The sequence below is a fragment of the Myodes glareolus genome, chromosome 7 (assembly GCF_982192425.1).
Source record: "Myodes glareolus chromosome 7, mMyoGla1.1, whole genome shotgun sequence".
Classification (NCBI taxonomy): Eukaryota; Metazoa; Chordata; class Mammalia; order Rodentia; family Cricetidae; genus Myodes; species Myodes glareolus.
The window spans coordinates 82164094-82177389 of record NC_142032.1 but is presented as its reverse complement, the minus strand read 5'-3'; the positions used below and the strand labels follow the sequence as shown (position 1 = coordinate 82177389).

Sequence of the window (13296 nt, the reverse complement as noted above, 5' to 3'; positions counted from 1 at the left end):
TACATATTAAGACCTTGTCTCAAAAAATAAAATATGCCACGATTCTCACGTTTCTCCCATAGCATTCAGATTTTTCTGTTTGAATGAAAACTCAGTACAAAATATGAGTATGAAACAGAATGGATTTAAGACTAGTAGCCAGCTGTGGCTGCTACATCTATGATCTCAACTCTAGAGGCTGAGGCAGATGATGGTAATCTAGACTACATAGCAAGGTACTGTCTCTAACTAAATAAACAACTCGAAACACACATACACAAACAAACCTCCCTCAAAAGCCCATGTGCTTGCTTATGTAAACTGAAGACTGATAAATGTGGAAGTATAACAATCCATATTTTAAATTTTGGTAATGTACAACTCTGATTTAAGTCTGCAGTAAAGCAAAAGGTATGACTGGACAATCTGTAAGTAATATAGCCAACCAAATGAACAAGTGACAATTTTAGTGTCCACACACCAGTTCCACTAAGTAAGGCAAACACTCAAGGGGCAAACTCCTAAATTTATGCACTTTCAAAGTGTCCTTTATTTTCAGCTAAGGCTTTCTGGTGTAATCTGAGCATGCCTAGAGGTATTCCTGTTCCTTCCCCTTCAATCTCATAAACACATAACCCATGACCTAAAAATGTATGTAGTATCTTCTTAAATTAATTAAGCTGAGCATGCTCAGAAGTGTTTGTAGGGATAAGAGTATGATTAAGAATGGGCCAACCACACTCCAGCACTTCCCCATTTAGGAGCTGCAGGATCCTGACCCAGGGCAGGAGGATATCTGAGTCTCTGAGGGCACAGTATTGACATTGGAGCGGAAGCCAGAGACCTTGAACCAGCTTAATGACTCAGGGGATTGAACATTCTTAAGTAAAACTGTTTGGAGGAGCGTATACTATGTGACACACTGCAATTTCCAATGTCACGGTGACAAATGACTATATAAAGGAGATGCGGGAAGGATGGAGGAGCAGAATGGTACATGCACCAGAACGCTGCAGTTGGTAGAGGAGCAGGGCCGACAAGATGTTTTTGTTTTGTTTTGTCTTTTCTAATTTTATTTATTTATTTCATTTACTTCTGGAGGGAGGCTACAAGAGTGGAGGGTGAATATGGAAAGACTGGGAAATGGGGGATTGGGGTACATGATGTGGAATACCCAAAGATTCAATAAAAAATTATAGAAAAACAAAAACATGGGCCAACTCATATGGATATATTGAGCTCACTGAATAAAATCCCCCAGTACCTTTGTTTAATGAGTATCTGCCTTTGCTCTCCTGACTGCTGCACTATTTTACATCTTGGCTGTACTTACTTTAACTGTGGAGATAAGAACTCCTTTTAGGGCTGGAGAGATGGCTCAGAGGTTAAGAGCACTGACTGCTCTTCCAGAGATCCTGAGTTCAATTCCTAGCAACCACATGGTGGCTCACAGCCATCTATAATGAGATCTGGTGCCCTCTTCTGGCATGCAAGCATACATGGAAGGAATGTTGTATACATAATAAATAAATAAATCTTAAAAAAAAAGAACTCCTTTTAACTGGCAAAGCTGAGGTCATGGTAGTGCCTAGAGCCTGAAGCAATACCTGCCCTCTGGGTTCCAAGAACTCTCATTAGTCTGTGCTATTAGTTAAAGCAGTGTTTCCTGAGGATCGATCACGTGGGTAAACATCTACCTCAAGCTATACTCAGACTACCTTCCAAAGAGGCCCCCCAATTTAGCAGCTAATGTAATAATTATGGAATTATGGTTAATGTAGATGGACTACTAGGTATCTGCAAGGTCTATTCATTAGTCTCTTGTTCAAAGATTATGAGACTTCAAAAAATTCTATAATCAAGGTAAAACAATTTTTTTTTTCTTTTTCTTAGTGTGAGTATTGGGAAGACTCTAACTGCCATCATCCGAAGATCCCGACATTTCCTATAAGGGGTGGGATGGTTTATGGACAAGAGAGCTTGGGCCGTGTGATGTAAGCACAGGAACACATGGCCTTGCATTTTCCTTCTCTCCCAGCTCTTCACTTAACTCCGAGTTTCTGTTAACGTTACCTAGGGTTGAAATCCAGATGATTTAACAACCACCTTCAATTAAAAATTTCTCTTTGCACAGCAGTAAACATGTAGTTCTCTTTTCTACATGTCGTTAGGCCCGAGGACCATGTCACTAGTTTGAGTGAGAAGCCAGACAGGTGGGTTGTAAATCCAGACAGCTGCTGGGAGCAGCAGGGTGGCACAGGAGGAAGAAAGGCATGCCTCTTGAGTTACACGGGGAGGTCATCAGGCCAACTGTAGGAGAAAGGATGGCTCTTCAGAGAAATGGTGAGAAAACCCAGAGTGCCAAGGAAATCATGCTTAGGCTTTTGGTCAGTACCTGAAAAAGGCAGAGGGAAAAGAAAAGAAGGTTTTGTTTTGTTTTTGTTTTTGTTTTTGTTTTTTACCTAAAGCTTGAAAAAGTGGGCAGGCTTAGCAGTCAGACTTGTAAGATTGTATTCTGATCATCTCCTTGTCCTTAGCATACAGAACGCCCTTACCCTAACCTACGGCAAGGCAGAATATAGGTAGGCAGGAAAGCCAAACTGAATACAGGGAGAAAGAAGGGAAAGTGGAGTCAAGGGAGACGCCAGCAGCCTCCAGAGAAGCAAGATGTGAGGTAACAAACCACGAAACTCATGGTAAAATATAAAATAATAGAAAGGGGGTTAATTTAAACTGTAAGAGCTAGTTAATAATAAGCCTGAGCTAATAGGCCAAACAGTATGTAACTAATATTAAGCCTCTGAGTAGTTATTTTAAAAGTAGCTATGGGACCAGGTGGGATGAGAAACCTCTGTTACAACTGCATAAATGAGGCAAGATTGTACATACCCATAATCCTAGCATGCTGAAGGTGGAGGCAGGAGACAGGGAGTCTGAGGTCATCCTTGGCTATATATCTAGTTTGAGGCTAGCCTGTGATACATAAGACACTGTCTCAAAAAGGGGGATGAAGATGGGCAAGGTGTGGTGGTACTTCCTACCCAGAACCTGGGAAACTGAGGCAGAAGATATTGAATCTAGAAGTACTTGGGCTATACAGCAAGACCATCTGGTCTCAAAAAACCAACCAACCAAACAAACGAACAAAAGAGGCTCTAGAGATGGCTCATCAGTCAAGAGCACTAGGTACTCTTTCAGGATCCTGGTTCAGTTCCCAGAATCCTCACAACTGTTCATGTCTCCATTTTTAGGTGATCTTATGCACTTTCTGGCCTCTGAGGGTACCAGGTGCACAAATAGTACAGATATACATGTCGGCAAAGCACCCATACACATCAAAAAGAATTTTTTTAAAAAAAAAAAGAATATAGGAGAACCTCTCCAAATCCCTCAAAACCATAGGATCAAATCCAAGAAGACACTGCCCTGACTGAAGCAGCAGAACCATTTCCCTAGAACTACGCCCTGTGTGGTAAGAACAGCTTGCCCTCCAAAGACAAGCTCTCCTGACGAGGGCTAACTTATACTGCACTGTCTCCCTTATTCCTGAGAAGGTAGGTAAGGATCTGCAAGTAGGGAAGGTGAGCGAGACAAACCAGGCATGCAGGCATTTACCTGTCATCCCAGCACTTGGCAACATGAAACAGGAGGATCAGGAGTTCAAGGCCAGGCTTGGCACAAGACCTTCTCAAAATACTTAAAAACCAAAATGACAGAAGAGGTGAGGGCCTTTTCAGTAGTACCCATTGGAGTGAATAAACACTCCAGTGCCTCCCCTTGTACACACCCCAGCAACACACCAGGTATCCTTTTTCCTTGCAACCATTTGCCCCATTGTCACCCCCTTCTTTTCAATCCACTCTCTGTGTGCTAGGCAAGCACTCTGACACCAAGCTGTCCTCATCCACTTCTCTACCTTTAATAATTTGTCTGGTTCTTTCCCATGAGTCCATATACATGCTTGTTTCTAACTTATATCTAAGCCAGAGGACCCTTCCACTGACCTTTGTATATTTCTGGTGCTACCATTCCTCCTTGTCATGGTCAAGCATAAGAAAGGACTTATATTTAATTCTTCACTTTCTAACTCACTTTTGACAACTAGATTCTTTCCCCCCACCCTCCTTTCTTTCTTTAAGACCCGGTCTTTTGTAGCTCAAGTTGTCACCTGGGAAGATGAACAGAATAATTGCTGCAAGTTTGAGAGAAGCCTGGACTAACGTAGTGAGTCCCAGTGGAGCATGAGACTTTATCTCAAATGAAATACGTAAATAAATCTCCTTCATCCACCATTTAAATACCAGTCTTAGGGTGCTGCCTTTAATCCACCCTTGGCTTTAAACATTCAAGATTTTAGAACCAATGTACTCCAGAGGTATTAATTCCCACCTGAATCTGACTCTGACCTTCACAGTTCAATATCCAATTACCTAGTAAATGCTCTTTTTGGGTGATTTCTAAGTATTCAAACAAATCTTCCAACTACTGATACCATCACTTACCAAGCCCAAGTTTTAGGATGCCTTTATTTCCTATCTAATTAGGCACAGTCCTGTCACTTCCTTGTTTTCCAGCGGCTCTGCCAAGGGTCAGACCCCTGTGCCCTCTGTCTGCCTCTTCTGTCTGGCCTTCACCAGCCTTTATTCACCTTGGAGACAGAGTATGACCTGATTCTACAACTCAGCCTCTCTTCTTCAACTGCACAATAAAGTTCGGACAAGACTGATTCTCTATGACATGGTTTGTCTTTGTAAATCTGAGTTGTCTGTCCTTTCTGCCTGGAAACCTTCACTTTGGCTTCACTTAATTCATCCTGCGGGAATCACCCCTCAGCCTCCAGAGCTTTCCAGGTTGTTCTAACTGCTCAATATTTGCATCTCCATAGAAGCGCTGGACCAACACAGCTCTTCAGCTTTGTTTCCCAGGACAGAAAGGGATGGTAAACTCCATTCAGTACTGTAGATTGATTTATTTTATGGGCATTTGTGATTTGCCTGCTTATATGTCTGTGTGAGGGTGTCAGGTACCCTAGAACTGGAGCTATAGACAGTTGTGAGCCACTATATGGGTGCCGAGAACTGAACCCAGGTCCTCTGCAAGAGCAGTCAGTGCTCTTAACTGCCGAGTCATCTCTCCAGCCCCCTTAATGTTAAAAGGCACCATTCACTGAGTCTTCACAACACAGGAACTATGACCTCACCCCACTCAAGTTTTTTTTTTTTTTTCATTTTAAACAAGAAGTTTATTTAAACAACAAGACGCTTGACTTGAAAGGAAAACTACCTAGGATCATTTTGTTCAAGAGTAATTTACCCCTACTTAAAGACAGATTGCCCTGAATGTAACAGCTACGCACAAAAAAGTTATAAAATTGTCCTTGGTTTTACAATGATAAATGAAAAACATTAAAATTCTCCAATCGAACAAGGTATGCAAGGATTTTGTGGTTGGGTTCTTTTGTTAAAACGCTGAGAGCAAAGTAACTTCCTGGAATATAAAGATAAGAGCTGAATGAGCAGGTCACTAATGGAGGAGGGGTATTTTCACAGCACCAGTGCTTTCCCCCGACCACCTCCATCTGCTGTCAATCAAAACAGAACATTGGCCATTTAGTTTAAAAAAGAAAAAGCGCCATATGCTTGTGCACATACACCAGTTACTTTATGTACAATAAAGAAATGGGGACAGGGAAATGAAAGAATAGAGAAAACTATACTGTAGTAGTCAGGGTGGGGTGGAACCAAACTGCGGCTTTCTAACTGCAAATGTATTCTTGGTCTGTAACAAAATTCTGGAGTAAAGTAGCAGGTTCCCTTTTTAGTAGACACCTCCTGTCTGCTGCTGGAACACATCAATCATACCTTCATCCTCCATTTCCAACAGTGCGGGTGTGTCTGTTTCATTGATTGGCTGCCCATCAAACCGGAATCTGATCTGCCTCATGGGCAAATCCTGTCGTTCACAATAGGCTTTCATTAGTTTACTAAGTGGTGTATGCCTCTTAATTTTTTTTTTTTTTTTGCCACGAGGTGTGTTTTATTTTCATCAATCATACAAATAATTTTCTATAATATTCCAGGGCAAACCGGTGAAATTTGGCAGTCCGATTAGTGGGGAGGTCCCCCTTCAGAGACCTTCAGAGGCCGGTGGCATCGGCGCAGAGTGCCCAGGTTCACAGTGCAGCTTGTGGCTCTTCCTCCACATCACGAGGGGGTCTCGGAGATGACGGGGTGGGGTGGGGTGGGGTGGGGTAATGCTCCAGTCTGGGCTTTTAGGAAATTTCACTCCTCTTTTCCTGTTCAATGGTCTCTTTGGTTGGTAGGGTGTTCTTCTCCTGCGTCTCGGTCTTCTTCAGCTTGGCCTTATCGAAGCTGGCGATTTCCCCCATGTCCGGCTTGTCTGCCATTTTCTTACAACCCGTGGAGTCTCGTTCCGAGCTCGCGCTCTAGGTGCTCCCACTCGCCTTGCTACAGCAAGAGACCATGCCTCTTAATTTTAAACTGCACCACAGGGCCATCCTGCCCCGCCACCTTCAAATTAATATGATCGTTGTTCTCGGTCTTGACTCTTCCCTTGGGTTTCTTGTTGGCCATGGCGAACGCAGGAGTCTCCTCAGCTGCTGCTTCACTAAAGAGGCACCAGGCCCGCACTGAAGGAGCACACAGGCAGCTCCAGGAGCGGCAGAAGGAGGTGGAAGCAGACGAGCCCTACTCAAGTTTTTTCTTCCTTCTCCCTCTCCTTTTCTTTTTTTTTTTTTTGAGACAGGGTTTCTCTGTAGCTTTGGAGCCTGTCCTGGAACTAGCTTTATATAGACCAGGCTGGCCTCGAACTCAAGAGATCCGCCTGCCTCTGCCTCCTGAGTGCCTCTGCCTCCTGAGTGCTGGGATTAAAGACATGTGCCACCACTGCCGGCCACCCTCTTCTTTTGGACTGGATCTTATGTATCCCAGACCAGCCTCAAACTCGTTATGTAGCTAGGGGAAGACTTTGAACTCCTGATCTTGCCTCCACTTTCAATACAGTCATGGACTAAAAATATATGAAAATCAGGTAGCATAGACGGCATTGAAAGTATATTGTGAGGCTAGGCATGGTGCTGTACACTTTAATTCGTCATTTGGGAGGTAGATGCAGGCAGATCTCTGTGAGTTTGAGGCCTGCCTGTTCTATATAGTGAATTACAGGCCAGCCTGGGCTACACAGTGAGGCCTTGTTTTACCCATCATCATTATTGGTTTTCCTGGACAAAGTTTCTCTAAATAACATTCCTAGCTGTCCTGGAACTCACTCTGTAGACCAGGCTAGCCTTGAGCTCACAGAGATCCGCCTGCCTCTGCCTCCTGAGTGCTGAGTGTGTGCACCACCATGCCCAACCTAGGTACTGCTATACAATAAGAAAAAAATGTACATTGTGGGCATGTTGGTACACACCTATAACCACAGCACCTGGAAAGCCTGCAGCAAGAGAATCTTAAATTTGAGGGCAGCCTGCGTTAAATAAGCCTTTCTTAAAAATAAACAGGGCCACTGGTTCAGCATATAAATCTTACAATTGAGTTTAATCTCTAGGTCTCCCATGGTGAAACAACCAACTCCTGTAAGCTGTCCTGACTTCTATAAGTACACAACGGCATGTCTGCAGATGTGTGTGTGTGTAGTGTGCACACGCACACACTACATACACACACACACAGAGTAAAAATGAAATAAGGAAATAAGGGGCCAAATGATCAAACTACATTGATACATGCATAAATTAAAAATACTAGAGTTAAAAAGTACATATTCTAATCTAACTGAAATATTTTTATTATGCAATATTATTGACTACATATTCTAGTTGTATAAATAACCTTTGTGTGGGGGCTGGAGAGATGGCTCAGTGGTTAAGAGCACTGACTGTTCTTCCAGAGGTCCTGAGTTTAATTCCCAGCACCCACATGGCAGCTCACAACTGTCTGAAGATCCAGTTCCAGGGGATTTGACACCTTCACACCAATGCACATAAAATAAAGTCAAATAAACCGTAAAATATATATATATATATAAAAAAATATATAAAAATAACCTTTGTGTGTGTGCAAGCCACACACACACCAGTGCACATGAGGCCAGAGAACAACCATGGGCGTTATTCCTCAGGTGCCACCTACTTTTTTTTTTTTTTTTTTTGAGACAGGGTCTTTCACTGGCCTGTATCTTGCCAATTAGTTAGTTTGGCTGACTAGTGAGCCCCAGGAATCTGGCTATCTTTGCCTCCCCAGTGCTAGAATTACAACTCTGTCACTATGTCATTGTCCCCCTGGTAACTGACGTGAGGTACATGCAAATACTTTACTGACTGAGTTATCTTCCACAGTCTTCTAAGTAATTCTTATTATTAAAAAGACCTGAACAGACTGGTGAAAAAAAAAAAGGAACAGCCAAGCAGGATGTATCAAAATAAATATTTATTAACATTTACTGTTTATGTACACCTATAATAGCAAATGTGCAAATATGGACTTAAAACCGTAACACCAAAATAAACAAGCAAATATTGTCAGTAGTGCCACCATCAAGCAATCATGTTAAATGTCTTTTAGATATTGAATTCTTTTTCAAAAAAAAAAAAAACTATTCAAAGGCAAAATACCCAGGAAACTTTTCCTCTTAACTTAAAAGTAGCGGTATATGAATATATTTCCATCTTTTTGTCCAGCTAGCAAGTGAGAATCTGTAACTGACCACTTAACCAAAGACCAGTTCTGATTAGAGACAGGTGGGAGGAGAGCAATGCAGTGACCCAGCGTCAAGTCCCAAACGGCAATCGTCCCAGAAGTCAGAACTGCTGCTGCGACATGATCCTTCACATCCCCTTCCAGGAGCCTGAGACAAAGGAAGAGACAATTCAGATCTTACGTCAAAGGCTTTAAAAAGGGCCCTGAGAGAGTTCTGAGGAAAGGCACTTCACTGAACATTCATGCTTAATGTCTGGAAACCACATGATAGAAAGAAAAATGACTATTGAAAGTTGATCTCTCAGTCAGGCTGTGGTGGTGCAGGCCTTTAATCTCAGCACTTGGGAGGCAGAAGCAGCCATCTCCCCGTGAATCTGAGGCCAATCTGGTGGTCTACAGAGTGAGTTCCAAGACAGCCAGGACTACACAGAGAAACCCTGTCTTGAAAAACAAAACAACAAAACAAAAAAAGCTTTGAAGCAGTGCAGGGGCTGGAGAGGTGGTTAACTGGTTCTCAGCAGTTAAGAGAACTGGTTGGGCTGCTCTACCAAAGGCACACAGTTTGACTCTCCGCACCCACGACCATCCTAACTCCAGTTCCAGGGAATCTGACATCTTCTGGCCTCTGTGGGCACTGTTTATACCAGGCACAGAGACATCCATCCAGGATAGATGTACACATACATTAAAGAAATAAAAACGAAGCAAACCTCCCATATTCCAAACTTTGGGAAGTGGGGGAAATGGTTTGTTTCATCTAGTCTGTTGTCGTACCACAAGGAAGGAGAGAAAACACGAGTCTTTAATAAATCACCACATAAGCGGCCATTGATCAGACTTGGGAGCCTTGTTTTTCCTGGAAGCCCCAAGCAGGGGCAGGAGTGAGACCATAAATACACCTGTGCCAAGTTACAATCACCTTTTTCACCAATCAGGATTCAGGGATTAGGGACTTTCCCTATATGTTCTGTCATTATCAACCATCAACCAGCACAGAATGTTCAACCAATTAGATTCTTTTGTTCTTTCTGTTAGGAACAGCCATGATGTCTTAGAGAACTAAGGGCAAGTTTCTATTGTTTACAGAGGAGGTGGGCCAGCCATTGCAAAGTTCTCAGCTCCTCTAGGGTCTGGGAACCTGAACTTTATTTCACCCTAGAGGTAAGATGGAGTCTGAAGTCAAACTGGCAGTACTTAGGCCAAGGTGCTTTTCTCTGCTCCCTTCAGGCTCAAACGCTGAAAAGTATTAGCTGCTTTCCCAGAGGGTCTAGGTTTGACTTCCACCACCCACATGGCACCTCACCATTATCTTTAAGTTCAGTCCTATTTAATCCCATACTGATGGGACATCAGGAAATAGGGAGACTAAACTTTAGGAAGCATTCTCTTCATTCCTGCTACCCCCAGTAATGATGATTTTTAAAAAAAATTTATTAATATTATTTGTGATTTTTCTGAGACAGGGTCTCTCTTTGTAGTCCCAGCTGTCCTGAAACTTGCTAGATAGCCAAGACTGACCTTAAACTCACAGAGATCCTCCTGTTTCTGACTTCCAGTGAGATTAAAGACATGCACCATTGTATTTATTTATTTACTGTATGTTTGTATTATTGCAGTGCATTTATATATTATCAGAAATTATATTTATTACTATGTGTAAGATGTGTGCCTGAGAATACAGCTGTACAGATACATGCCACAAAAGTCATGTGGAGGTCAGAGAACAAGTTTTAGGAGTTGGTTCTTTCTTTCCATCACGATTCCTGGGATCAAATTCAGGTAACCAGGTTTGTAGCCACTGAGTCGTCTCCCCAGCTTGGTGGTAGAGATCTTGAACCCAGGGCATCAGACACACTAGGCAAGTCAGAACACACACACTGAGCAACTCAACAGCCTTTAGCATTTCATGTGTCTAGTAACATAAAAGTACCAGTTTTATATCTGCAGTGTCTTCCAAAACACCCCACCCTTGAACAGCAGCCACACACTTACCTTCCAGCTTGCCCTTCAGGAAGGCAGCACAGCAGAACACCCACACTCTGAGCTGTCTTAGGGTTAATAACCAGAAGCTGAAACACGGGGCTTCCAAAGGCCTGGCTCTCTTTGGCACAAGGATGACTCAGAACAACAAATAGGAGCCCCTGATGTAGGAGAGAAATAACCAATCAGACCATCAAGAGAATATTTGGGGGTGGTGACAAAACCAAAGCAGAAGGAATGATCACAAGACTCTTCAATATGAGGGACATAACCACTGGCTTCCCTTTGTCCGTACAGCAGCTGCTGAGAGGATCTCCACAGTGGACCTCTGGATCCTCGGCCAGTCCTGTCATCCTGAATCCAGCTGACTCAGTTTCCTTACTTTAGCTATAGCTCGTGCCATCCATTTAGGAAAAGGCTGGCACAGGGAAGGAGGTCATAGAGACATAGGAGACTTCAAACTGGAAGTAATCCATTAAAGACCCTTGTTTAATAGGACACCGACTAGTAGTAATTAGTATATATCAAATAAACCAATTAAATGAAAAACAGGTAAATTCTAGAAACAAATTCAACCTTCTTAAAAGATTATAAAAGCCAGGTTCAAGATTTTGTGACAGCCTGATCTACATATTGAATTCGGGATCAGTCAGAGCTATCTTGTGACTTTTTTCCCTTTTCCTTTTTAAGTGATTGGGCATTCTTAAAAAAATATGAATAAAATTCACAGCTTAGAATGTGCGTCTTTAAATCATACAGGTAGAAAATGAGACAAGTAATCACATACACCTATTTTTATTTATAAACTTCAAAGCGAGCAAACAGGTTAGGAAGTAGCTCAGTCAACAAAGTGCCTACCATGTGCTATAATCCCAGCACTGGAGAGGTAGGAGGAGGGGGATCATAGCTCAAGGTCATTTTATTCAATACACAGGCAGTTTCAGGCCAGCCTAGGCTACATGAGACCCTGTCTCCAAACAAAGCGAAGCAAAGCACACTGTCATCTAGTTTGAAGACTGCTACTATCACTGCTCTCACTAGTGAGACCAACAGAGAGTACAAATAAACACCAAGCACCCTGGATCACTACTCACCATCTCAGAATAGGCTCTGTGACAGACTGAAGCTTGGTAAGAGTCATCAATGTGCACCTTTTTCAGGAGTTGGCCAGTTTTTAAGTTCCTTAGACATCAAAATAAATGAGATGATTACATTCTTTCACATCGTACACTTTTCTCCACTGTTTGAAATAAGGCACCACTAATGCAGCTTAGGCTACCCTCAAACTTGAGCTCTTTGGGCCTCACAGCCTCTCAATGCAGGTATGGCAGGCCTGCACCACAACGTCTGGCTCCTCATTTGTTACAAACTATTTTGGGAGGTGGCAAAAAGAAATCAATAAGGGATAGAACATCGTATTTTTGTTTGGCCACACTTTATACACAGCTTTTTGATTTTTGAGATAAGGTCTCACTAAGTGGCCCTGGCTAGTCTAGAATTTTCTATGTACGTTAAGCTGGCCTCAAACTCACAGAGATCCACCTGCCTCTACCCCTTGAGTGCTGGGATTAAGGACATTCACCACTATGCCCAGCATTTTATATACCCTTATTAAAAGTGTAATGACAGGTTTACTTTGCCAAAAACTGAACTTGATACTTGGGTGAACTATGCTACACCACCGTGGATAATCTCTCTACAATCTACCCAACCTATTCCACCATCTCCTTGTGTTTGGAATTAAGCCAGCTACAAGTAACACCACTCAACATTATGACTCCCCACCCACCCGCCCCTTGGCCAGATGGTGGTGGTGCACACCTTTAATTCCAGCACTTGGGAGGCAAAGGCAAGCAGATCTTTTTGAGTTTGAGGCCAGCTTGATCTACAAAAAAAGTTCCAGGAATGCCAATGCTACACAGAGAAACCCTGTCTCAAAAAACTAAATAAAGAAATAAAAATGTCCCCCCCCCACATCTTCATATACACACTGTGTATGCCTGCTTGTCTGTATTTATGACACTTGCATGCAGTACCAGCAGAGGCCAGGAGAGGGCACTGGATCAGTTGGAAGAGGAGTTACAGGCAGCTGTGAGCTTCCTGACTGGAAGTGATCTATAAAGAGTTATATCTCCAGCTTGTGTTCACTCTTGTCATTTTAATATTTCCCACTGAGAATGACCACATTACCAAATTATACTTTAAAAAAATTTATAGCTATGTCTGTATTTTACTTATTCATATCAGCACTAGTCCAAAATAATGGCATGAGCATAGATTCAACGCAATGCCCATCAAAATCCCAGCAAAATTCTTCAAAGACCTTGAAAGAACAGTACTCAACTTTATATGGAAAAGCAAAAATCCCAGGATACCCAAAACAATCCTGTAAAACAAAATAACTTCTGGAAAAGAAGAGGTCAAACTCTCACTGTTTGCTGATGATATGATAGTTTACATAAGCGATCTCAAAAATTCTACCAAGGAGCTTCTACAACTCATAAACACTTTCAGCAATGTAGCAGGATACAAGATTAACTCAAAAAAAAAAAATCATTAGCCTCCTGTACAGATGATAAAAGGGCCGAGGAAGAAATCAGAGAATCAACACCCTTCA

At 42.4% G+C, this 13296-nt stretch overlaps 3 protein-coding genes across 4 annotated transcripts in view; all 3 read right to left on the bottom strand.

The window, feature by feature from the left end:
• Positions 1–5597: 5597 nt before the first annotated feature.
• On the bottom strand, positions 5598–6572 carry LOC125416965 (small ubiquitin-related modifier 2-like). Its single transcript, XM_048460143.3, has 2 exons — positions 6466–6572; positions 5598–5977 (listed from the first exon to the last, which is right to left on the bottom strand). The coding sequence occupies exons 1-2, from the start codon at positions 6570–6572 to the stop codon at positions 5797–5799; spliced, it is 288 nt and encodes a 95-aa protein (XP_048316100.1). The 3' UTR covers positions 5598–5796.
• LOC125416966 (thymosin beta-10) lies at positions 6195–6474 on the bottom strand. The gene has a single exon (XM_048460144.3). It carries the CDS (start codon positions 6383–6385, stop codon positions 6251–6253), a length of 135 nt encoding a protein of 44 aa, XP_048316101.1. The 5' UTR covers positions 6386–6474; the 3' UTR covers positions 6195–6250.
• A 1842-nt stretch (positions 6573–8414) lies between the features above and the next one.
• The window catches only part of Palb2 (partner and localizer of BRCA2), a 28076-nt gene continuing 23194 nt past the window's right edge, over positions 8415–13296 (bottom strand). For both annotated transcript variants that reach the window (XM_048460139.3, XM_085693036.2), the window contains exons 11-13: positions 11774–11861; positions 10692–10840; positions 8415–8847 (exon numbers count right to left, since the gene is read on the bottom strand). In XM_048460139.3, the coding sequence (XP_048316096.3) occupies positions 8637–8847; positions 10692–10840; positions 11774–11861 (448 nt within the window). In that variant the 3' untranslated portion in view covers positions 8415–8636. The remainder of the gene's footprint in view (positions 8848–10691; positions 10841–11773; positions 11862–13296) is intronic.

Coding starts and splice junctions, on each gene's coding strand:
- LOC125416966 (XM_048460144.3), bottom strand. CDS start 6,385: ATGGCAGACAAGCCGGACATGGGGGAAATCGCCAGCTTCGATAAGGCC.
- LOC125416965 (XM_048460143.3), bottom strand. CDS start 6,572: ATGGCCAACAAGAAACCCAAGGGAAGAGTCAAGACCGAGAACAACGAT. Junction 5,978..6,465: donor GTGCAGTTTAAAATTAAGAG/GCATGGTCTCTT, acceptor AAAAATTAAGAG/GCATACACCACTTAGTAAAC.